We start from the raw sequence: 24,883 nt of genomic DNA, 5'->3' as shown, positions 1-24,883 counted from the left end.
CTATTATGGGTTTTAAATGAATTTTCCTTGTTCCCGTTTGTTCTGGTGGCTTATCAGTCTAAAGCTTATGTCATACCCCCACATGCATGTGATCTGATATTTAACAATAAGCCTGCTTAGGAACAGCTTGGCCAGAAACGTCTGTGCATTAAATAGTTTCCTGCATATGTCCCAGTGCAGACTTTTGCCTCTTCTCTAAGAATAAACACATATTTTACATCCATATTTGAAAACAGAATCTGGTACATGGTTTGTTTACATGTGTTTGTTTTGGTTGGACACACTACAATAAACAGGATAATTTGGACTACTAAACATGGTAAACTTGGTCCAGACAGCTGGTATTTGGACAGTTACAACATTTTTATCCTTTAGAGTTTCTATTTTAGCGCCATCAACCTGGAATAAAAAATTCCAGATTGCAAGTTCAGTCCTCAGCTTTCATTTGGAGTACATTTAAATTAATATAGAAAAAAAAATCACTATGTAGCAAATGTACCCAGATTTAAACACATAGTACCCAAAGCTGAGGGGTAGAAAGCAATTGGACACAGTACTTTTGTCCCAAATGTAAACCTACTTAAATTAAAGAGACTTGCAACGTATCTTACTCTATGTTAAAGTGAATAAAGAGTCTGAAAAAAAATGTGTAACTGTCTAAACACGTGTCATTTGAATTGCACAAACTCTTCATTCAGACAAAAATCCAGATCAAAATTGGTTGAGAATATGTTTATGTGTGCGTGACACGTTTCGTGCAAATTTCCACCTCAGAAAGTAAAACTGAATCTCTTAAATAAGCAGTCACAGCTAGACAGCTACATTTGCTGCATGAACTTGACCCACCGTCAGTGGCTCTTGCACATGCAGGCGGATGAACGCTGCAGTAATAACGACATTTATCCCGTTTTGTTTACATAGCTTTCCTTCGTATCTTTTCCCTCAGCCTACTCTTGTCTTTTTCCTCTCCTTGCCTTTCACTGCGCCGGGGTCATACTTATTTTGACCTACGTGGTTTGGCAGTGGATGATGGCTGCGTCTGTTTTTTCTATCTGTGCCTTAAAGTAGAGTCAGGATGGTACAGCCGCTGTGAGAAACACAGCTGCAGACTGTTTGAGACTGCCAGAGGAAGTCATGGGAGCTGCTCTATTACACAGTCTCAGTATAGCTGCACACATCCTACTATATACACCTCCCAGCCTGTACCAGATCCTAAAGTTTTGCCTGGACTTCCTCGCTCTGCAGTTTGGAATCAAGTAGGAAACTGGTAGTTTAGTTATATGCATCTAAGAGCATCGTTTCTCCTCTTGCAATTGACCCTCTAAAGAGGTATTTCCAGCACAAGCTGCAGTGAGACTTTGAGGCCCATTTAAACCCCCAAAGGGGCAGGTCTCATTGTTGTGGCGTTTGAATGCTGAAGACATTTCTGACTTCTGCAGTGATTTATTAACCAAACAAGGACGTGAGTTACACAATGTAGTGCAGAGGGAGGGAGCGTTAAGCATTATCTTTCATAAATTATTACTGACTTGAGCTATGTGAAGGATGTTCAGTCAACAGTCTAGTTTTGGCAGTTTTGAATCCAACAAGGTGTTCGCTGCATTCCCACAGAACTCGCTGAGCCACATGTACTGTCTGTTTGACAAGATTTTCCTGTGATAATGTCAGTGCATTGGTTTTTTTTTGTATGTTTTTACATTGTTTGTATACATCACCTCCTATGACTTTTGCCTGCATACTAAACATCTCTTTTAGTTACTGATACTAAGGAGTAGGAGGGCAGAGGGACCGTTGCTACTTTAAGACCCACGGTCTCTTCAAGTCATAGCTCACAGGACACCTGTTTCAGTCGCTGACCTCTACTTTAAGATATTTGGTGAAATTAAGCAAATTTTTTAAAATTTTACATTTTAATTAGCGTGTCTTTTTCTTTGTTGTATAGGCTACCCTAAAGTTTTGCCTATTACACTATGTTCTTTGTAAGAAAGTGCAGGAAATATACTGCTAGAATTTAACTACCTGAGACTTTGAGCGATCACACGAGGACATTCATTTTGTCTCCACATACAGCTGCAGAAATATTTAAAAGCCTAACATAAATGCATTTTCACGGTGCAGGCCACACCCAATGACTACGTGCATATTTTAAGCATTAAAATGATCCCGACAATCTCTCACCACACATTGTCCTTCTCAAACTGATCTAATTATAACAGCAACCTGCTCTGTTGACACTGATGAAAAGGCACAATCATGCGTGGAAAGGATCCCACGCACAATCATTAAAAAAAAGAAAGCGCAGATTCCTGGTAAAAAGCCAGCCGAGCAATGGATACGCCTGCTTTCTCTCAGACTGGGTTTAAGAAGCTGTTGTTCACTCGTCATGTGTCTGAAATTTAAGATGGCTTTAAAGAACAAAATCAACCAAAACTGCCAAGAAATTGTGAAATCGTGTATTTCTGAAATATCTGTATATCTGTATTTAGAGTACATGTAAAGGAACTGGTCCTCGATAAAAAACAAAAAGTATCATAAAAGAGAAATAAACACTTCGTTAAATCCAAATCGTCACATATTCAAATGCTGTTACAATATCAGAGAAATAAAAGAAATGCTCAGCCGCTCTTTTTCTGCATTAACCTCATTTCTGATTCATACATTTTCTTAATATAATATTTTTTTTAAAAACTGCTAACACAGGTGGGTGCTGACCACGCTGCATGGTTAGCAGTTCACAGCAGCCTTTGTTTGCTGAGACCTGGTTCATCATAAAACCACTTCCATGCTTTTGTTTGCTGATTTAGTCAATCACAAAATCCACCTCGGTGCCTTTATGTGGAAAACTGAACGAGCAACTGCTGGCTGTCCAAACAACAGCCGAAAGTGCTGAAGCAGGGGTCATTCATCATGAGGTAAACACTATAGCAACCACGCTGCTCAGATGAGTGGGCCATAGCATAAAAACTCCCTAATGACACCACATTTTTCTCAGCTTTGTAGGTCAGAAACATTCATCGGGAAACTCAAACAGGCTGCGAAAGCATCTAAAATCCTCTAAATCTAGGGAGTGAGGGAACCATGCAGGTGTCCTCTTTTCTTTTTTTTTAAAAACAGGAAGTTTTTCATAAATAGCTGCTATGGCGGCTGCTTTGTTTCCATCTCACATCCTGAGGATTTAGCAGCCAGATCAAGCTGTAAAATATTCATTGTTTTCCTATTCGAGGACTGGCACATTTTATTTTCTCTTTAATTTGTAATTCACTGAAGCTGAAAACAGTATGATGGAAAAACACCACACAAACACTGAGTCAGCTCTATTGAATGATGTGGTCAGACCTGTTAGGTCTGTGCTCTCGCCCGTCTATTATCATGACCTGCAGAGCAGTTCAGTGTTGTGATCTCACAGATCACATTGCACAGATTATCGTCTCCAGCTTTTGTCTCATTTTGTCACATCCTGGACATTTGACACGCTAATATAAAGCGCTGAAGGTTACAAAAATGTCAACTGAAACCAATAAACTGGGCAACTATAGTATCTTAATAAGATATGGATAAGGTCATATTTTGGTTGATTTATGATCTTTTTAATTATTTTGGATTAAAGCAAATCCACTGGTTTTTAAAAGCACTGAGATCAGTCCCCAATGTACAGTACAGTTTATCAGGCTCTATTTTGAATGGATAATTTAAATAAAAATGCAGCTTTTCTGGTTCTGAAAATAATTTCCTTGTCACATGACGTTAACTAATGATCACTATAGAAGGCAGAGAAAGAATGGCCGGAATTTCAAAGTCTTACCTAATGATGACACACTGGTTCTCACGGTCTATCATCATGTTTCTGTACATGTTATCTGCCAGAGCGTAGATGTGAGGAGGATTCTCATACTGAGCCTGAGAGAGGATAAAAGATTAAATTAGTGGTTAGACAAGTGAACATACATTTAAATACAACGAGGGTTTCTATAGACAAAAACATGGATGCCATGGGCTCCCCAGTGTCACCCATTGTAGCCAACCTTTACGTGGAGGAAGTGGAAAGTAAAGGTCTTGGCTCTTTCAAAGGGACAGCACCTAGCCACTGGTACAGATACGTAGATGACATCTGGTTCAAAATCAAAAGCTGAGAAGTAGAAGCCTTCACTGCTCACATCAACTCAGAGGACAGAAACATAACGTTTACCAGGGAAGACCCAAAGGACAACAGTTTGCCAATTTGGACTGTGCTTTACCAGAAGCCCCCACACACAGACCAGTACCTACTCCTTGACTCCCGCCACAAACGTGGAGTAATCAGGACCCTGCAACACCGGGCAGAAAGCGTTCCCTCTAAGTAATAAGGGAAAGAAAAGGAACACACACATGTAAAAAAAACTTTTAATACATGTGATTATCCCAGTTGGGCTTTCATCAAATCAGCACAGACGCATAGTAAAGAAGGTCAGACGCCAACTAGCGAGAAACAGACCGACAAACAGAACAACATCATCATCCCTTATGGATCAGGTTCATCAGAGAAACTCCCAGTTTCCATCCCAGTGCACTTCAGAGCCAGTCACACACTCAGACAAAAACACGGACACAACTCCCAAACACAAACTAGACAATGTAGCGCATGCTGTGCTGTCCACCAAGGAGTGCTAAGACCTCCACATTGGAAAAACCAAACAGTCACTTTAAAAAAACTGATGGCACCAACTGTCTGCCATCTTTAATCCAGTTTTGAGATCCCTTCCCAGGGGTCTTAACACCCACTCACATCTTGCATCAATTGACCTCAATAAGTTTCAGTAAGGTCACTCAAGCTCCTTAGATTACTTTATGAATCACTAAGTGACACTTTTAACATCCATAGACTGTATATAAAAGATGAATACAACCTCTGTGACATCACCTATTAGGAAAGCCAATTATGAAGCTGTTGCCATCTTGGTGTTTTGAAACTGGATGTGACAAACTTGGGGTGGATTTGATGGAGAAACCAAGCGATGTGTGATATGTTTGGACATATGAGAGTACGTGCTAATGGCTAATGACTTGTTCATCACACAGTTAAAAAAACCCTACTGTTGTGAGTGCAATAATCACACAATTGACATTAGAACTCCAACTGTAATGGCCGCCTTCCCTTGCACAACAACTAAAAAGCCAACGCTTCAAACTTCTATTCCCCTCTTTCCTGCCTGTCCCAAGCCAAACGAATGGATCTAATAAAAAAAAAGAGTAGTAGCAAAAATTAGGACATAAATACTTTAATACTGAGCTGAAGGGATGTCAGATAAAAAAGTCTGGACACCACTGCTCAGGGGTAGGCTTACTCATTTTATATTTTATTATTTTGTTAAATTTCATATTCATTTTATTAATATAAAAAGTATTAAACAGTTAATTCACTATTAACTTGTGGTATAGTAACATCTGCTGAGAACTACAGTGCCCTGACGGTTAAGGAAACCTAGTGAAGTTTTAAGCAAACTTTTATACGTAATAAAGTTATTATGTAATCAGAGACAGGCTGACCTATAAAACCCACAAAAACCATTTAAAAAATCACTATAATACAATTACACACTGATGTCATTTTCGTCTGTGATGCTAGAACAAAATAGCAACCTTTTGCCAAGACAGTTGCACTTGGTCCCTTTTTGTGATTATTTCAAACAACTTATGAACAAATATGAACTTTTCCCCGATAATTTGAACTGGCTAACCGTGCAAATATAAACCCCGTGCACTTGTGTGCAAATGTGATCTGAATTTGGCATGTGTGATGCTTTCACAGTCTGTTAGAGTTTTTAAAGCTTTACAGTGTGTTCCTGGCTCGAGAATTCGAGTTCGCTGTCAACGGGCTGGCCAAGAGAGAGGAGGCAGACTCGAACAGGATGTTCTGTGATGGTGCTGCCAAGCTGCTCCAGCGGTTGAGTCAAGTTTGTGACAGCAGCATCTGCTTGCTGGAAAGTTTTCACAGCATCTAACCCAGTACATTTAAAACCTTTGTCTTTCAGACCGTTACCAGCCTAAACCAGCCTGACGCTTCAATAACATCAGAGACCCAGAAAAAAGCTTATTTCCTTAAGATGATGCTGGATCTACTTACTGCGCCTTGATACATCTCAATTTCTTTATCCCCAAAATATGGCATCTGCTTGAAGGGGTTGACAGATATGAGCACGGGACCGATGTACGTCTGGTGAGATTGTGAGTTAAAGAGATTAACGAGTGGGAGCAAACCAGTGGTACCAAATTACAATCACCTCTCACAAAGAGAAAACTGTGTTGAAAAGAAAGCACTTAATCTCTGATTGCCATGACGTCAACAGAGATGGCAACAGTGCAGCAGTGTGGCGTATTTGGCGATCAGGCCTGAGCCTAAATAAGTATGCAGTGCTTACAAATGACAGAGAATAGACCGACCATGTAACACTGTGAGGTTTTATGCCTTGAAGCCAAAATGCAGCCCAAGGCAAATAAAGCAGCTATTGTGGGTGGCCCATAGTGACCCACAGCCTTGGCAGGGAGACCTCACAGTTACAGATATTTACTGAGCAAAATCAAAGGAGAGACTCAGAGCTGTCGAACCTCAAACTGCCTGCATTTGGTAAACTTAGTAATGCCGAGCACTGGCCGAGTGACAGTGAGGTTTATGTTTATGTAATGAGCCATTAGGAGCGGCCTTTCAAGGCACTCATTCATTCACCTCGTTTCACGTCGTGAATACGCGCGCGTGTGTGTGTGGCCACAGCTGCACTTTAAACTTAAACCCAGCATTTGTGTAATGCAGTGTATGAAAATGATAGCTCTCAAGAAGATCATTTTAAATCCGTAACAAAATCAAATACAGCTGTTTAAAAGATAGCAGCTATGCTCTCACCACCCCCTTACAAATTCTGCACCACAGTGAAAGGTCTGGTGAAAGAGCAGGAGTTAGAGATACAAAGACGCCCTTTCCTCCCCGCTCACCTTCCAACACTGACCTATTACTCATTGCTAATATGTTACAGCGAATGACCATTCAGCTATTCTGGGTATAGCAGGAAAGAGAAGGGCTCCGCTATTCCTCACTGGGGTGTGAACTGTGAGCGTGAGCAAAGGATACAAAGATGTAGTCATCCATGTATCTCTTCTTGAGGTTGTCCACGATGGCGTCCTCATTGATCTTGCTGAGCAGCACCATGTCATCCACGCCGCTGTGTTTGACATTGTGGCTCTGCCAGTGGTACCGGTAGTGCCCCCGGCTCCCCTGAAACAAAAAACACACACAATGTCCAACTGTTAGGTCACTGAAAAAGACAGAATGAGATCATGCATAGAGTCTGACATCACGGATGCACAGACCCACTGCTACTTTTCAACACACTCATAACCTTCGTAACCACACCACTCAGGCAATCAAACGAAAGTGGAACACGGTCATTATCACTCAAATAAAAAACATAGAAAAATAAATATTACACACATTTCCTGACCTGAGAAACATGTTTACATGAAAACAGTGCGAGGTCAGATTCCCAAGAGCGCTTGTTGCCAAAGATGCTCTAAACATTTATCCAGCATCCTAAAACTCTGGCTTCTCTCTACATCCCTGTTTTTCTCTTTAGTTGAGTGAGTCTCCGGAGAACTGAGGTCATTCATCATGTGCTATGAGTCAGTATTGTCTGGCTACTGTGGACGAGGGTCACAATGTGCTGTGAGGGGTGAGTCTCTTTCTCCTGGATGGAGAACCACTCAAAGACACGGACAGCATCCAGAACATTAGTCAACACACAAGTTAACTCTTGACTTCCTCTCTCTTTAGGGAGGAAATGTGGGGAGAGGAAGCAGAAGAGCAAGGCTTTAAACAATAATGCCAAGAGAAAGATCATTAGGGGCTTTTGGACCACGGGAGCTTTTTTGGGAATTTTAGAATGTGGCGGCAGAACCACGCCGATCATCTTTTTTAGCTTGTAGAATAGAAACTTTCTCCTAGAGCTGTGTGTGATGTGGTGTAGATGTGTAGCATGACACACTGATTGGTCAAATGCAGCTTTGGTGCTCATCACTAAAATAAAAAGCAGCTGTGTGAACATCAGCTCTTAAAGTTAGTCTTAAAGAAAGGAAGCAGCAGTGAAGTCCAGGCTTTACTGAGTCTACATGCGATGGAAGAAATCGAACACAATTTTGACTCATTGGAGCGAGATATTATTTAGGCTACTTGTCGCCAGTCGATTTCATCTTCCTGTTAGACATCTAGCACACAAAAAGTCATGGAAAATAAAGATGCTGGAGATGAGAGAAGATTAGAAAGTAATCAACTACAAAACTGGTGGGGAATGGTGCAAACAAAACCAGACCGCATGACTTTGTTTTGTCTTTGTCTCCTCACTGCAGCCCCCCTCCCCCAATCCTGGTTCTGCTGGAGGTTTCTTCCTGTTAAAAGGCAGTTTTTTATTTCCCCTCTTGTCAAAGAGCTTTGCTCAAACTGTCTGATTGTTAGGGTTTTCCCTTTTTTCTCTGTATTATTGCAGTATTTTTACTTTACAATATAACGCACATTGAGACAGCTGTTGTTGTGATATTTGGGGCTATATAGATAAAACCGAATTGAATTGAATAAAAGACTTAGAAGGTATGCCATTCTGGAGGACTTTCGTCGCTTTCAGGATGTTTTCAGGACAATTTCAGGACCCTAGCTACTCATAGCCCATCAGAGAATGCACAATAACTTCATGTAATTAAGAGGGAAGCCACTGATTTTTCCTGGCTGCAAAGAAATTGCGTCATATTTTTATTCTAGTGTGGCCGAGCTGTAATTGAAAACACTAAAGTAAACCCCTGGACCGTGTTTGTGGCGTCTGAGATTTCCTCTTGTAATGTATTATCTGACAAATGCTTTGCTATAATATACAGTTCTGGTGAGCCAAATTCAGCAGTTAGTCTTTTATCTTTGTACTGTTTTGCAGATATTTGCACAGTCTAAGTAATTCTTATCATGTTTGTTGATAACAGTGAACTCCATTCTAGCCATTAGCAGCCAAAATGCTGACGCTTAGTCCTCAAAATACAGAATTCAAAACGAGTGGGTGATCTTGCGGTAGCTTCATCCATCTTTTATGCAGCCTGTGGTTTCAGAGAGTCTTCACATAGTGCACGCTAACAGACACTTAGTAAAGGACACACATATCAATCCCAGTTCTTTTATTCTTTCAGTGATGATACTTTCTGTGTCAGAAGTGTATGGTTGATTTGTTGTCTTGAGTACATAATATGCCTCTATATTTTCCGTGGATAAGTGAGGTTCGATTAAAGGTTGTCTTATTGTGGCATATTGTTAAAAATAAGTGAAGCAACAACAACAAAACTATGAATACAATAACTGTTGCTCAACTGTGGTTTCCAAGGACAAAGATGAAGTTTAGCAAGGCCGCCAATTATTTTCTCAACTGCTGTACCAGCATCAGGGCTGAACTTTAAACTTCAACTTCATTCTGGTTTCTTGGGTTTATGCTTTGAATCTTAGAGGTCGCGGAGTCCTGCTTATTCCAGTGTTACACAACACGTTAAAACTGTAAGCCTGGATTTCCACCAAATGCTATAATCTTTCCTGCACATAGAGACTCTAGTACACGCAAGATGTGAATAAAAGTCAAGCGCTAAAGTTGCTTTTACAGCAGGAAAAGGAAAAGAAACAAAAACAGCAAAGGGAAAAAGCCACAACGTAACACTACAGTACAAAATTAACCGTGGAAAGTCATTGTGCTTTCACTTATTAACTCTAAATTACCATGTCCAAGGAAGAGGAGAGCCAGAAGCATTTAATATCCTCCACAGTCTCTTTACTCTTTACAGCAGTGAGATTAAAACCACTTTACAGACTCAGTCATAGCATGGGAGATGGCGAGGAATGTTTACGGCTTCTCAGCTTAATTCAGCGGGTATTTTCCATTAGGTGGGAAGCAGCAAATTGCTGTTTGATTACTTCTCGACATCATACGGATTAACAGGCCTCACAACTTTTAGGTGTGGCTGAGAGAGATGCCGACTTCTTTCATTGTCAGCAGTGTCAGGATGATGTCACTCTCAGCTTTTGGTGAAGTGAATTTGCTTCTCTATCTGTAAATTACAAAACTGTACAAAAAGAAATATTTAAAATGTATATCTGGCAAAACCACCTAAAGGGAAAAATCTTCCATTTTCTGGATGAGCAGCCTTTTAAAAGGTGTTGTTTACACAAAAGAAATGTCAGAGGAAGGGTGTAGAATTGCAATATAAATAGGAGAACAGCAGTATTACTGTGTACAGTAAAATTACAGCATATAACAGTGAGGCTGATCCTTCTGAATGCATTGTGTTCATCTCGAGGTTCCTTTGTCCTTAATAGACCTCAGTACAGACACAAAGTGTTATTCGTTATTGTTGACGGATGAACTCGGATGATCTTTTTATTTCAAGGAATTACCATCGCACACTCTGACATTCTTATTTAGGTTAGCACCTTTTGTCCATCAGGAATGCCAATGTTAAGAGACAGCGCTGGCTCAACCGCAAAGAGAAAATAAGTGAACATGATATCTTTAATTTCTCTTTGCTATGTGTGGAATGAAAGTCTGCCGACTCAAGAAGGGAGAGGTAATAAGCTGGAAACGTAGGAGGCAAGAGTCACATGTTCTTGGGTCTTGTCTAATGAGGGAAGCATACTAAGTAAATATTCATACTCGCAGCAGCGACTGAGGGAGTAGCTGCACACGTACAGACATCAGGGAGACGCCTGAAAGAATCACACTCTTCTGCTGCTGAGCAGCTCCGGAGCAGCTGACTGTGCCGACTGTAACAGCGATGATTGGCTGGAGCGTGACTTTGAACCAAAAACGCTTATTTTATACTTTTAATTGACACTTTTCCACTCATTTAAATCCAGACACTTAAAAGTTATGTAGCAGATGTTTCTCTACAGTTAGTGTCGTGCTGCATGGAGCCGCTAGTTTTATTAAATTGAGTCCCTGCACATGAACCAGACTGTAAACAAATGAAAAAAACCTTTTGCAGGTTGCTAAGTGCAGCACCTTAAATGAGGAGGCTGTTTAGCATTTACTGTATTTCAGACTGGAGCTCCCAGAGAAAACCTGGGAGCTCTTGGAGAACATGCGAACTCCACACAGTTGCCTGGGTTTGAATCCAGGACTGTCTTGCTAAAAGGCAAAGGTGTTAACCACTGAGGCACTCTGCTTCCATCCTGTTAATAAGGTTTAAGGTGAAGAGCACAACGAATAAGAGAACAGTGTAACAGTAAATAACTGTGACCTTTTATTTGTTCCACAACAAAGTTGTCCATCTCATAGCACTAATTACTCAACTAATTTAATTTAATATGAGGCCACAGCACCATTAATGTCTAATCAATTACCTTTTATGGTAAATAATATTGAGCATACTTTCTCAGGTTTAGCTTTTACAGGTTTTATGGTATGAAATCGCTTTGGCTCAGTTTACAGGAAATCTTACTACTGTTACCGTAGGTCTGTGGTGATGGAGTAAGACATACACACACACACAGGGGACATCTGGCATAATGTGGAGTCTATAGTGGCCATAACGACATCATCACCATGCAACCGGAGACTTCCCTCTGAGCACAGCTATACACAGAAGGAGCTCACACATGGCAAGATCTATATAAATGCAAATATATATAATATATAATATTGTGACAACTTCCCCTAAAAAATATTAATGGGCAGAGAAGACAGTGGATTCCTTTTCTCTTGTCAAATCTGAAAACGGAACCAGACCTTTTCCCAGAAGTTACTACAAAGGAATTTCAACACCGCTCCTGATCCATAAGCCCAGGCTTTCCCTCCATGCAAATACCATCACCATATATGGAAAGTGTGTGAGCAGCTCTGACTCGGGATACAGGAAATGGCTGGGTTTGATTCAGTATCATAAGCGGCACTTTCCCGCTTATTTCTCCCTTCTATGCCATTTTCCCCTTCTTCCACATCAGAGTCTGAAACAGTGAGTCCACCGTGTGTTAGGGCTAGGTTTCTCCTCTGCCTTCTGAGACAGATCTGGATAAAAGCCATGAGAATGAATTCCTCGCTTCTAAAATAAGAAGCAGCTAAAGCCAATGAACACTGTGCAGCAAAAGTCTGGAGAAATCACACAACTTTCATAGAAGCACATGGCTGAGGAATGCTCTGTGAAGCTGATCGCTAGCAGTACGAGTACAGAGAAAAGGTCTCGATACAGGACCACATCCTGTTTCGCATCATGAAAAACTGAAGGATATTTTAGCTAAAGCTGCTGTAATTAAATTTATCCTAAGAACAGCAGTACAAGACAAGCTAATACTGGTCACGTACTAAAGGAGACTGCAAGAAACATTTTAGTTGATATGACTTAAGACTTTTGGCCTGGATCAGACCGTTTAAAGCGAGACCCTACATCTGATAAGCCCTCAGATATTAGATTAGTTGTGCTGCCATTCCAAGTCAGAGCTTTGTTTAAATATATTGTTCCTAGCGCTGATTTCATGAAGTCTATTTTAAGAAATTACACACACGCAGCACTTAACTTACAGCAGCACATATTTTTGTTGATGACATAAAAACTAAATGGAGCCTGTGAGTTAGATCAGCCGGGCAACTCGAGCTGCACTGCATCACACACACGTAACACGACCCACTCTCCTCACGTCGCACAGCAAACACAACCTCCTAATTTGTTTATTTTTCTATTTAAGCAGCAAAATTTCCCATCTTTCCCTCTGACGTGTCGATGATTCGCTGCGTGCGGTTTCAGCCCCCCCACAACCACAGCCTCCACCTATTAGTGCCTGGGAGATGTTTAGTCATTACTCCCCAGTTTAGATTTGGGGATGTGATAAGCTCGGAGCCCACACGCCAAACTCTATCTGATGGTTACTTCAGGACTATCGGGACTGGTCAGTTGTGTAAATCAGACAAATGACATAAAACCAAGAACAAAGACCTAAATAATTACACAACGTAAACAAACAAATTGACGATAATGCTGGACAAATCCAAACAGATTTAAAAGATTGGCCCCTGCCAGTACTTCATTTCAGCACAACGTGAACATGAGCTTTAACCTCCAGCCTTCAACTTCCCTAAATAAGTTAGTTTTTTTTTTCATTGCTTACTGAAATTACATAAAGTTACTAAATCTGTCTGGAAAACAGGTCCTCGTTCTCATTTTTATCACCCTGGTTTCGCTCTTCCAAACAGAGCCATATGGTAGCCATTGCAGCAAAAGGCATGTCACTGTTTGCTGTTAACGATCTCAAGGAAGTCTGATCTCTCTGCAGGTGAGCTGTAAAGAATATTGCTTGCTCTGACCAAAAAGTAAACACAGGATATTTAGTCACTCTTTTCCTCTAGTACTACTTCAGCTAAGCTGCTACAATCACCGTCTCCTCAGTAACGCCAAAGCAAGTCAGGGAATCGCTCCAACACACATTTATGTTAGTGGGTTGATTTTGACCGATTTTCCTTTTCCCCCCTCTTGAACGCTTGTTGGGATCCAAAACATTTCAAACAGTTCTTAAGGGGTTACCACTCTCTAAGCTGAATTCCCACCTGGTCTCTGCTGCTTACGCTTGTACTTTGTGTGAGATTAGTCACTGCATGTAATTGGGCCAGATGCAGATGAAACCGCTGACTAAGATAGCTGGCCTTTCCATGGTGGAGGAAAAAGATAAACAATGATGAGAGATGGAGGAGGAGCTCAGCAGAAGAAGCAAAGAGAGTGGAGTCAGAGGAGCAGTGACCCAGTCTGAGCTTCTCAGTGAGTGAGGGGATGCTCATTCAGGTCTAAGTAAGCTCTGTACACACACATGCAAACACACAGAAGCAATGCTGAAAACTATAGTTAAAAGCTGGAGTCTGATTAAAGAGTTCATTCACAGTTTAACACACAGAGGAGGTCTTCCTCTAAACTAAAGCGGTTAAAGATAAAACTGGTCTACAAATTAGTCTTTTGTTCGCACTGGGAAACACAGACAAGCCTTTTTTTTAAAACACAGTTTTCAGATAATAGATCAGACTTAAGTTGCACGTCAGGTTTTTGAGATACACGTCACTGATGTTTACACACTTTAAAAAAAAAAGAAAAAAGCTTTTTCCCACCAAAGTATTTTCATATATTTATTCTGAAAACAAACCAGAAGACAGTGGTCAAAAATGTTTGAGCTCTTGCTGGCTTGTACCACACAAGCCGTGTCTCTTTGCTTGGACCAGCAGTAGTTGCCCATCATGTATGGAAATTTTCCCTGATAACAGTTTTCCATCACTTGTATATCTCGATGAAATCTTTCTCCATGATCATCGCAAACACCGCCCAGACAAGATGGAAGAAAGCCAAGACGGGAATGTAAAAAATGCATCTTCAGTGACATTCTGGCACGCATTAGCTGATATGCTTTCAGCATGTTATCCACAAGCTCAGCAATATTCTTTGCTCCGTGACTGCCAAGGACAACCTGCACGAATGCTTCCCGTGCTGCTGATTCAGATAGGCTTCAGTTTTCTTTCAAGCTCACTGTCGAGCATCACTTCACAGATTTCAGGATCAACAAAAACACCTTCCTTCACATTTTTCATGACCATTATTACTTAAAAAAAACAAACAAACAAAAGGGGACGTGCTAGATCCCAGTAGCGAAATGCTTGCTGACCAGTTTAACCTCCTAAAAATATATTTTTATAACTATGAAGGTAAAATTCAATCTTGCATCACTGCAAAACCGCATATTGTAGCACTGCTACCAACATGCAGTCACATTTGGCTCAACACAAAAAAGGATGACAAAAGGAGGCAATCTGTCACAACAGCTGCATACAGACCGAGAGGAAATATGACTTCTGATCATACTGAGAAATATATAGCCTCCAGACTCACATATTTAACACCAGCAGCAGACAGCGATCTTTAAATCACTTTAACGTCTTTGTCAAGCCAGGTATTTCCAGTAAAATGTAAATCAGAAATGTACTAAAAATAGCACAACTAAAAATTGTTACTGCAAATACTAAATATAAATATTAGGATACTAAAAATAGAGTCGTGCAGAGTGTGTAGGAACAGCTTCTTGTGAATATAGGTGTACTGTACTAGGAATGACATGCTTTTCCATCTGACAGTCGTGGATCACAGACTGGATTTGAATGTTCCTCACCTGGAAAGGAGGAAAGGAAAACACCAGTTTCCACTCTACACCTGCTGAAACCAGCTGCTCCACATATTAGCAGCTCCATATTTTTGTCTGTAGAAGATTGTTGAACAGAGACTGTGGGTTCTCTTGACATCTTTCCACTTCACAACTTCAAGGATGACAGCGGTCACTTGGATGTAACTGGGACACCATCATAAATAATGCAAACAACAAGCCTGCCCTGAGTTTCCATGCTTAGACTTCTCACACTGTTGTTATGGATCTGAGCTTCTACAAAGGAATAAATAAAAGGAATCTATTCTTCTGTGAGGATTTGGAAACATGAGCACCGACTGGCTGTGATGACGTTAATATGCTATGCCTGCAGGGCTGGGCTGAATGCTGCCCCTCCCATATAAAGAGGGTATAATGATCAAGAGTGAATGGATACTTTAAACATTAGTCTCCTAAATTGATGACAATAGCAATAAGGTTGCTAATAAAAACACAACATCAAAGACAATGTGGTTCAGGGTGGAAGTCTGCTGAAGAGGCATGTCACTAAGTGCTGCGTTTTCCCTTTTAAAGCAGTTTCAGTTAAACATAAACAAACTATCTGCAGTGGAAACCAATTCATAGCCATGCCGGTGCCACAATAGGGCCTCAAATCAGTGAAATCCAAACTACAGTCAAGCTAAACTGAGCACACAAAAATACATGTTAAAACCCATCCCAGCTTTCCACGTTACCTTCTGCTCCAACTAATTATTCAAAGCTGTCTCCTCTTCTTAGAAGGTAAGAGTCAGTCTGGCATTGAGGGAAGAAACCTTAAAGTTGTTTGTTACGGTAATTTGCCAAAAATGGCTTTGTTTTTGATTACATAATAATAATAATAACAATAACGAATCCAGCGTTTCATAGTGCACCGTGAACAGAAAAATCCTTTAAGAAGCTACAGTTGCAACTGACATTATCAAACGACTGCCAGGAAAGAAGGAAATTAGTAAAGCCAAGGTCACTGAGATCAGTTCCAGATGAATCAGAGCAGTTGGATTTTAGAGGTACTGCTTCTGCTTTTTTGTGTCTATTAAAAATCTGAACTTGAAATAGACTTCAGCTGCTGGAAAACTTAAGTTGTAAAAAAAAAAAAAAAAAAAAAAAACCCAAACCAAACAAAACAAAGCATTATCTTAATTAATTTACTGCAGCCCAAAACTGTACTTGACACAGTGTTGCAATAAAACGAGTAGCTGGACTGTTTGAAGCAACTCTGCATTAGGAAAAAATAAGATTTAAAATAAATAAATTAATCATCCCTGTGCTTTCATGCTGAAATAAACACGATTTGAAATAAACACCTACAGTTTCGTAAGTGTCATGCATGTAAATTATGAATGTGATTTTAATGATGCTGACTCCATAAAAGTGAACTCATGGAGAGGACAACTAATGACTCATAGGTTTAACTCAGGCTTGTTTAGTTCAGAAAGTTACTGCGCTGCTTCCCAGTTTATAATTAACAGAACGCTGGACTGCAGTGGTTCGTAATACCTGCTGCGTTTGACTAAATTTTGCTGCTGACTGAAACAAGGTATAAGGAAGTCTGGACCCCAGTAAATTGCCTTTTCAAAATAAAACACTAAAAACTGCCATGACTGGGTTGTGTTTGGCGGGTTAGATTGATGCACGACTCATGAGAAATGACAGCTGATTGGTTTATGGTACGACAACAGAAAAGGATGTGCAGCAGGGCCAGAGGGATTGATGTTTTGTTTTTGTTTGTTTGTTTTTGCACAGGGTGGGGATTCTTCTGCTTTTCCTCATGTGATTAATGGACGGGAGCATCTCTGACCAGAGCAACTCCAACAAATGTAAATGACTGCATCTGGAAATGCTTCCTTCGATTATAACAGCCCTGACTGAACTAGTGTTTATAAATGATCATCAAGTTCAATACTATAGTGTTTGGACACTTAAGTCAGTGGGTGATTCCACAGTGACTCAGGCCTGCCACAGGATATGTGCCAGAAAAGACAGCTAATTCAAACCAGCTAATTCTGACTTTGTTTCCAGTCAGTTTGTCTTTTATAGAAAAGCTGACAAGCCTTGTATTAAAAGCTTGTACTAAGTTCTTGTTCCTCCTTGATCACTGTCTACAGCTGTGTGATTTTTCCCCATATATCTTAATCCACAAATAGAGAACTGGCTCCATCTTATCCAGTGCACTTTTGCTATTAGCTGTTCAAAGATGAATGAAAGATTATGACAGCGCACGAGAGGTGGGGTCGCCAGTCGATTGCAGGGCTAAGACATACCCACACCTACCGATCAAGCATTTCTTTGGACTGATAGGAAACCAAAGGAAGGTTACAAGGTCCCCTTTTAATTAACTGTGTGGGTTTCTTTCACTTTTTTTTCAAATCAATCGATTAATAAATGCAGAAATTTCAGGTTGTGTCTGGTTTTGACTCACGTTCGTATTCCTTGTTGTTATTAGCTTAACTATTAGCCAGCAGCAACAAAAGCAAACTCACTAACAATAACTAATGTGTCAGAGGGAGTATCAAGCTTCTTGAAAAAACACAAAAACACATCATATATTTTCATTTTCTGTGCCAGCACAGTTTCATTGTGTGCAAATCGGGCTAAACAGTAACAAACAAGCCAAATTTCCTACAGCTAGCAGCATCAAGACAAATGAAGGGTGGAGTTAAAGGCGATTCGGTGGCGGAGTGCTGGCTGGCATGGGATGATGGGAGGCTAAGAGCACTTGCATGAGTCTGACCTTGTTCCTGGTTTGCGATGAGGTAAGCCATACATGCAAATAGGCAGGTATAATAGGACACTGCTTCGTTCAGGGTAAAAGAACAAGGAGAATAAACAAACATCTAGCACGAAGCATGCCTACAGGATAATGCTGACACAGTAAGAGCATTTATAAGGAAGTTAATTTATCCTTTACTCTATGAACAGATTACCTGCAAAATGGAAGAGAAGCTGGTTGTGTTACTGAGCTGGAAAGAAGGATCTAAGCCAGATAAACTACAGCTTTTCCATTGGACATCAAAGACAACTGATACATGAGAAAGCCATTGCTTCCATTTGAAACTCAAACTGAAATAAACAGCTAAACTTACAAGTTCAGAATTCATGACAAATTGTTTATAAAATGTATGATCCATCAGACACATTTGACCTAAAAGTAATTGAGAGATTTTTAAAAAGTCACCAAATTATTCCTGATATTTCAGTCTGGTATAAAGTGAATGGCCAGCCCAATGACACTGACTGACAAGCTCCACTGACATGAGCTAATAAAAATGCAATGATAATACTGATCCACTGACAGAAGCACAGCAGTCCTCAGACAACGAGCCGGATGGTCAATTTACGGTGGGAGCCCGACTCTAAACACAACACGGGAAACTCAGTCCAATCAAAGCGCGAGTGTTGTTAAATATTCATTAGCTCCTGGAGGGAGGGCAACTGGGCATGCGCAAGTTTGTCGTCCCCTAACAACAGACTCAAACATAAGAGGACGACTAATAAACATGAGCTGTCTTCAAAGAGAGAGCCAACAGCAAGGCAGATGGTACTATGATCCAGCGCAGGGGCGTAGCTTATAATGTCAGTGGGGTCTTAGCTCTTAGGAAAAGTGGCAAAGGAAAACTCATACAGGCTAAAGGTCGTGCTTTCAGATTACAGTACTCACTGAATGTTATAATACACTATTTCACGATCATTTCTACAAGTCTGCAGCTAGTAGAGACCTTATTCTAAACATTTTATATCCTGCATAGATGCAACAGGGTCTTGTGTGTGTGTGTGTGTGTGTTCCTGTCTAGCTATCTTTGTGGGGACAAAGACAGCTTTATTCAGCAACTTTTAAGATCCACTACCAAATTAGATATAGAGTCAGTGTGTAAGACAGTAATTTAAAACATAGTTACAAAGACATGGTGTCACAGTCTAACAGCATGATGCAGAAAGGACCTCTAATCTATTGATTTGCATTTATGACAGCATATAAATCCTTTTCAAAAAGCATGAAGGGGAAGAGATGGATCAAAAGTCCAAAATGACAAGAGTTTAAGCTTGCTGGTTTTCACTAAATAAAGGATTCCATTTTGACATTTTAATGGGGCAGTGTGTCCTGGGATATACACGTTTCAGTCTGCGTTCAATCTAGTAAATACAAAAAATAATTAGTAATCAGTCTAAATGACATAAACAGTAACATTAACTTATTTTTAGAAACTCATTTCCACTTCTGCCTGTTTGCACTGACTGACAAGCTCCACTGACATGAGCTAATAAAAATGCAATGATAATATGTGATGACTCAATAAAAGATATTTCAGCTGTTTAATTACAAGTCGCACTGAAAAGAGTTACTATCAAAGTTACTGTCAATCTCAGAGAAACTGTGCCACTGAACGCTCGCTCTGGGGTGTGACCTTTGGCGATCAGCTGAAGCAGCTGAATCCTCTCTGCATCACTGAAAGCACTGTGGCTGAGGACTGAAGCCAAACTACAGCAGAGCAGGCAGAGATTTAAGTGTTTTAAAAACAAGGCCAGAGCCAAATTGTGCAGTTACTGGGGAATTTCGGGTGAAGGGAACACAATAAATAAACACAGAGAGAAAAAAACACTGCTTAGCTGTCCCCACCTAACCACTTCCACTGAATCATGCTTCATAGTTACAATAATACCCAATGTCCCATCACTATATCACTTACTATGAAGTCACGACTATTAAAATATGCTTCTTTTGTGACAGGTCACTCATCAAACCTTTTCTGTGGAAATAATTCTCAGCCTCCACTCGTGTTGTGTGGACGTCTGACGTCCCTCTTCTTCTTTTTTTTCCCTAAATCAAAACCAAAAGTCTCATCCTGCCTTTGTTGTGTGTCCTAAACATTTTTATAGCATCCATACTGCAATAAAGAAATAAAGATTATTATAACAGCCAAGGTCCCAATGATCCAGCCACAGTCTGTGCAGGAAGTCCAGCAATTTCATGTTTGGGAAATCATCTTCAGTTGACTCCAACTTCAGCTTTAGTAAAGATATTTTGTCCAAATGAGAAGATGTAATAAAATATCATATCATCACAGAATGTGTTCACGACCAACAAATCCAAAGAAAGGGATAAAAAAAAGTCCATCTGATTGTAATCATTTATAATAATAAACAGTAGCAGTAATGGATGTGCTTAATTTCTTATCAAAAAAGAGAATCTGCAGTTGCAGAGTGAAGTAAAACCAGATTTGACACTTGGGCAAAATAGAAGAAAGCTCAAAAACTTTTTGATAATTGACAACTTGTGTTTACAATGTGTTTGACACATTTATAAGCAATTTATAAGCTTTTCATGTCCTCACTGATTTACAGCAAGTGCAACAGTAGAATGAGTCAGCACTCATGGGGTCCATCAGGCCAAACAGCAAAGTGGGGAAAACTTGGCTCCGTAACAAAGACGTGTGGAACCGATCAAGGAGTGTGTGTGCACACTGAACCGCAGCGACAAGACTAACGAGTTCCCCAGGTCCACAGAATGGGTGTTCATCCTGTTTTCAGGGACAGGGCTTGAATTCCAGAGCAAATCTCTACAGCAGTGATGGGTTTGAAAATGGAGCACCAGCTCTGTGATGAAGTATGCACCTCCCTGCTCGAGAGACTAATGCAAACCAGCTGCTCTCATGCCGACTTGCTATTCAGCATCTGGCAGAGAAGGAACCACTGAGCGATGCTGGTGTCTGCTATTCTAGACAGATACAGTGACAGACTATTTTCTCTGCACGAACTGATACTCTTCTTAACCTTGTGTAAAAAGCTTTAGCAAGAGTGTGTGAGTGTCAACAATGTCTACAAAAGCTGAGTTAAATGCTGCAGGATTACATATGTTGTGCTGACTGGATATTATCTCAACCAAACCGACAGGTTTTACTGCATCACCTAGGATTCGAAGAATGCAAACAGCTTTCAGGTCTACCTGTTTTAAATGGACAAAGCATGTTTACAGTCTGAGGTACTGTACAGACACGTGGAAGAGGTTCCTAAGTTGAATGGTGGGTACGTTTTTCAGTTGCCTTTCAGGATATTTCTATATACAAGCCACAACAAAATATTGCACCCCCCTTCAGATAAACATCATGTCTCCAACATCAATGATGCAGCCATATCATTAAGTGGAAATGTGCTAAAAGTCTGTATCAGCTGTTTTATTAAGAGGACTGGCTTAAGGAAATGTTTCCAAAATGCAAAACATACAATATCTCCCATAACTTCTCTTTAGGTGTGTTTTCTGCCGGCATGGCATTAGAAACCAGGAAAAACCTGTCTCTCTGTGATGCACCGATACAAAGTAAGGTGCACACAGTACACACTCCACTCTACCTGACACATTGTCCTCCAAGGCTAACCGGTTTTCTAACAAAAGAGACTGAACCTAATTTATCAGTGCTTTCTGACTACTTTCACCACAGGCAGTAAAAACTATAAGTCTGCCTGAAACAGCCAAGGTTGCCGCTTCTTATCGTAGGATATGTTACACTCGTCAGGGATCAAAGATTAATAAAGCAGCGATTGTGGTTTAATTTTTTTTTTCTGTTAAAAGCCTCCAGTGAAGCAATCTGTGAGCTATATTTATGGATATATGAGTTACCAGTTCGAATTTCGTTAATATTACTTAAGAAAACTTTCAATTAATATTTAAAATAAACACGTTTAACACCCGAGACAACTTTTATAAGCAGACTAGAAGAAGGAACCGCCGCTCCGTGGCAAATATTTGGATTATGATGACTTTATTAAACAAATAGTGCCCTACTATCTCAGCCAGTGTAAACACCGCTTACCATCCTCTGTCCTCACAACAGTCGCAGTCTTCGATGTCGTATTCCCTGCGATCCAGTATCTGAGCGAACCTCTGGGAAGTTAGCGCTGTTTAAAACAAGGTCTGACTTGTTTAACCTAAAGCAAAGCGACCAAATCCAAAATATACACAAGTTATTCCCGGTAAACTCCAGACAGCATGGATGCGGCTCCTTAGCGGTGCCCTCCGTCCATTATTGTACAGTCAGATGTGAGTCCTCCACTGACAGAAGCACAGCAGTCCTCAGACAACGAGCCGGATGGTCAATTTACGGTGGGAGCCCGACTCTAAACACAACACGGGAAACTCGGTCCAATCAAAGCGCGAGTGTTGTTAAATATTCATTAGCTCCTGGAGGGAGGGCAACTGGGCATGCGCAAGTTTGTCGTCCCCTAACAACAGACTCAAACATAAGAGGACGACTAATAAACATGAGCTGTCTTCAAAGAGAGAGCCAACAGCAAGGCAGATGGTACTATGATCCAGCGCAGGGGCGTAGCTTATAATGTCAGTGGGGTCTTAGCTCTTAGGAAAAGTGGCAAAGGAAAACTCATACAGGCTAAAGGTCGTGCTTTCAGATTACAGTACTCACTGAATGTTATAATACACTATTTCACGATCATTTCTACAAGTCTGCAGCTAGTAGAGACCTTATTCTAAACATTTTATATCCTGCATAGATGCAACAGGGTCTTGTGTGTGTGTGTGTGTTCCTGTCTAGCTATCTTTGTGGGGACAAAGACAGCTTTATTCAGCAACTTTTAAGATCCACTACCAAATTAGATATAGAGTCAGTGTGTAAGACAGTAATTTAAAACATAGTTACAAAGACATGGTGTCACAGTCTAACAGCATGATGCAGAAAGGACCTCTAATCTATTGATTTGCATTTATGACAGCATATAAATCCTTTTCAAAAAGCATGAAGGGGAAGAGATGGATCAAAAGTCCAAAATGACAAGAGTTTAAGCTTGCTGGTTTTCACTAAATAAAGGATTCCATTTTGACATTTTAATGGGGCAGTGTGTCCTGGGATATACACGTTTCAGTCTGCGTTCAATCTAATAAATACAAAAAATAATTAGTAATCAGTCTAAATGACATAAACAGTAACATTAACTTATTTTTAGAAACTCATTTCCACTTCTGCCTGTTTACCCTTTTTTTTTTTTCAAATTTGGTTGCTCCCAAGTTTAGTTCTGTTTTATCAGCAGACAAATAAAAATGCAGCTCAAAGGCCTTTTAGAAAATCCCTGTTAAGATTTTTGGGTGGCACTGGTATCCAGTTCTCACAACCAGTCTCCAGTCAGACTGAGGCTTGCCTTGGAATAATATTGGGCGGTCAGGCAAGCCTCTGGGTGTAACCAGTGTAGCAGGGTGCCTCTGCATGCATAGACATATACTGTGTGTGTGTTTTTGTGTGTGTGTGTTTATTTAAATGGAACAAAATAAATAAATAAATAAATAAGAGATAAATGATTACAAAACGAAAAAGAAATAAAGTTTTCTACCGTCTCTGATACTTGTGATGCATTAAAAGATGAGTCACATTATGATTTGAGTCAGTCTTGGTGTTTTATCACCACCGTGTGGTCACTTAGGGAGATGGCAGCAATTATTACAGAAACAGAACAAACTCAAAACCTTTTTATTCTCACGAGCTTACAATTAATTACTGTTTGTAGTAGTAGTAAAAGTAGTAGTAGTTGTTAGTGTGTGTGTGTGTGTGTGTGTGTGTGTGTGCGCTTCTTTCTGTTTTTATTTTTATAGAACTGCATGGTTGTTTTTTGATGTTTTTTATCTTTTACAGTAAGCACACTTTTAGTTTACATGTAGTAAAAACTGCTATAGAATTAAAACTGTCACTGACATAATGAAAAAGCTAAAAAATTAAAGATATTGATATATATTTAATCATTAAAAGGACTGAATGTTGGTGTTTATTGGTACTAAAGTGATTTTAATATTTATGTTCATCTCTTTAATGGCTTTTGCCCGCATTGCGTCTTCGTCCTGTGTCCCTAGTCACACCGGATGCTGATCCTGGTTTTGCTGGAGGTTTCTTCCCGTTAAAAGGGAGTTTTTCCGTCCCACTGTTTCCAAGTGCTTTTTGGGGTTTTCTCTCAATTATTGTAGGGTCTTTACCATACAATATTATACATCTTGAGTTGACTGTTGCTGTGATTTGGTACTGCATAATTAAATCTGAATTTGAAATTTGAAACGAATTTAGTTTTAATATAAAATGAATAAAACATTAAAAAGAACTGTGGACAAATGAGCTATTTGGCGTATTTATTAAAGTGTGAAAACCCAATTCATTGTGAACAGTTTCATGGCTTCATCACCTGTAGTTGTGAGTTTTTAATTACGAAATCACACTTATTTCAACGAGAAAACATTTCTGGATCTTATTCAATGTACAGCTCTTTTTTGTTTTGCTTTTTGAGTTTAAAGACATTTAGTTTGGGAAGTGGTAGTATACAATACAGTACAATACAATAACTTCTTTATTAATAATCTAAATGACATAATAAAAGTGCCATGAATCCATTTCTGTTATTCCCACGAAGCTTTGAGTATCATGCTAAATAAAGTTAAGCAGTTGCGTTGAAAAAAACAAAAGCAAAGAGGAAAAACTAGGGCACGGTCGGTCGCCTAAGTTCTCTCTGTGTCTCATGGGAGTTGTAGTCCATAAGTGGTGCACTTGATGAACGCAAAATAATTGTTGTTTAAAACTTTAACATGACAGGTTTATACGTGTTTACTATCGCACACAGTAGCAAATATCCATTTAGCAGAGGATAAAGGCAGAGTGCCTTCCTGTCGCCTTCCAGCTTTTCGGAAACTTTAAT

At 40.0% G+C, this 24,883-nt stretch overlaps 1 protein-coding gene across 2 annotated transcripts in view; it reads right to left on the bottom strand.

Moving 5' to 3' along the window:
* myo1ea (myosin IEa) overlaps positions 1-22,437 on the bottom strand; it is a 59,071-nt gene extending 36,634 nt beyond the window's left edge. The window contains exons 1-4 of one of the 2 annotated variants that reach the window (XM_085146999.1): positions 22,012-22,437; positions 7,100-7,243; positions 6,101-6,190; positions 3,803-3,897 (exon numbers count right to left, since the gene is read on the bottom strand). In XM_085146999.1, the coding sequence (XP_085003125.1) occupies positions 3,803-3,897; positions 6,101-6,190; positions 7,100-7,243; positions 22,012-22,014 (332 nt within the window). In that variant the 5' untranslated portion in view covers positions 22,015-22,437. The remainder of the gene's footprint in view (positions 1-3,802; positions 3,898-6,100; positions 6,191-7,099; positions 7,244-22,011) is intronic. The other variant, XM_085147081.1, reaches the window with a different exon arrangement.
* Between the last annotated feature and the right edge of the window lie 2,446 nt (positions 22,438-24,883).

Source organism: Neolamprologus multifasciatus, chromosome 1 (assembly GCF_963576455.1).
Source record: "Neolamprologus multifasciatus chromosome 1, fNeoMul1.2, whole genome shotgun sequence".
Classification (NCBI taxonomy): domain Eukaryota; kingdom Metazoa; phylum Chordata; class Actinopteri; order Cichliformes; family Cichlidae; genus Neolamprologus; species Neolamprologus multifasciatus.
Note: the sequence above shows the minus strand (reverse complement) of the source record. Positions and strands in the feature narration are given on the sequence as shown.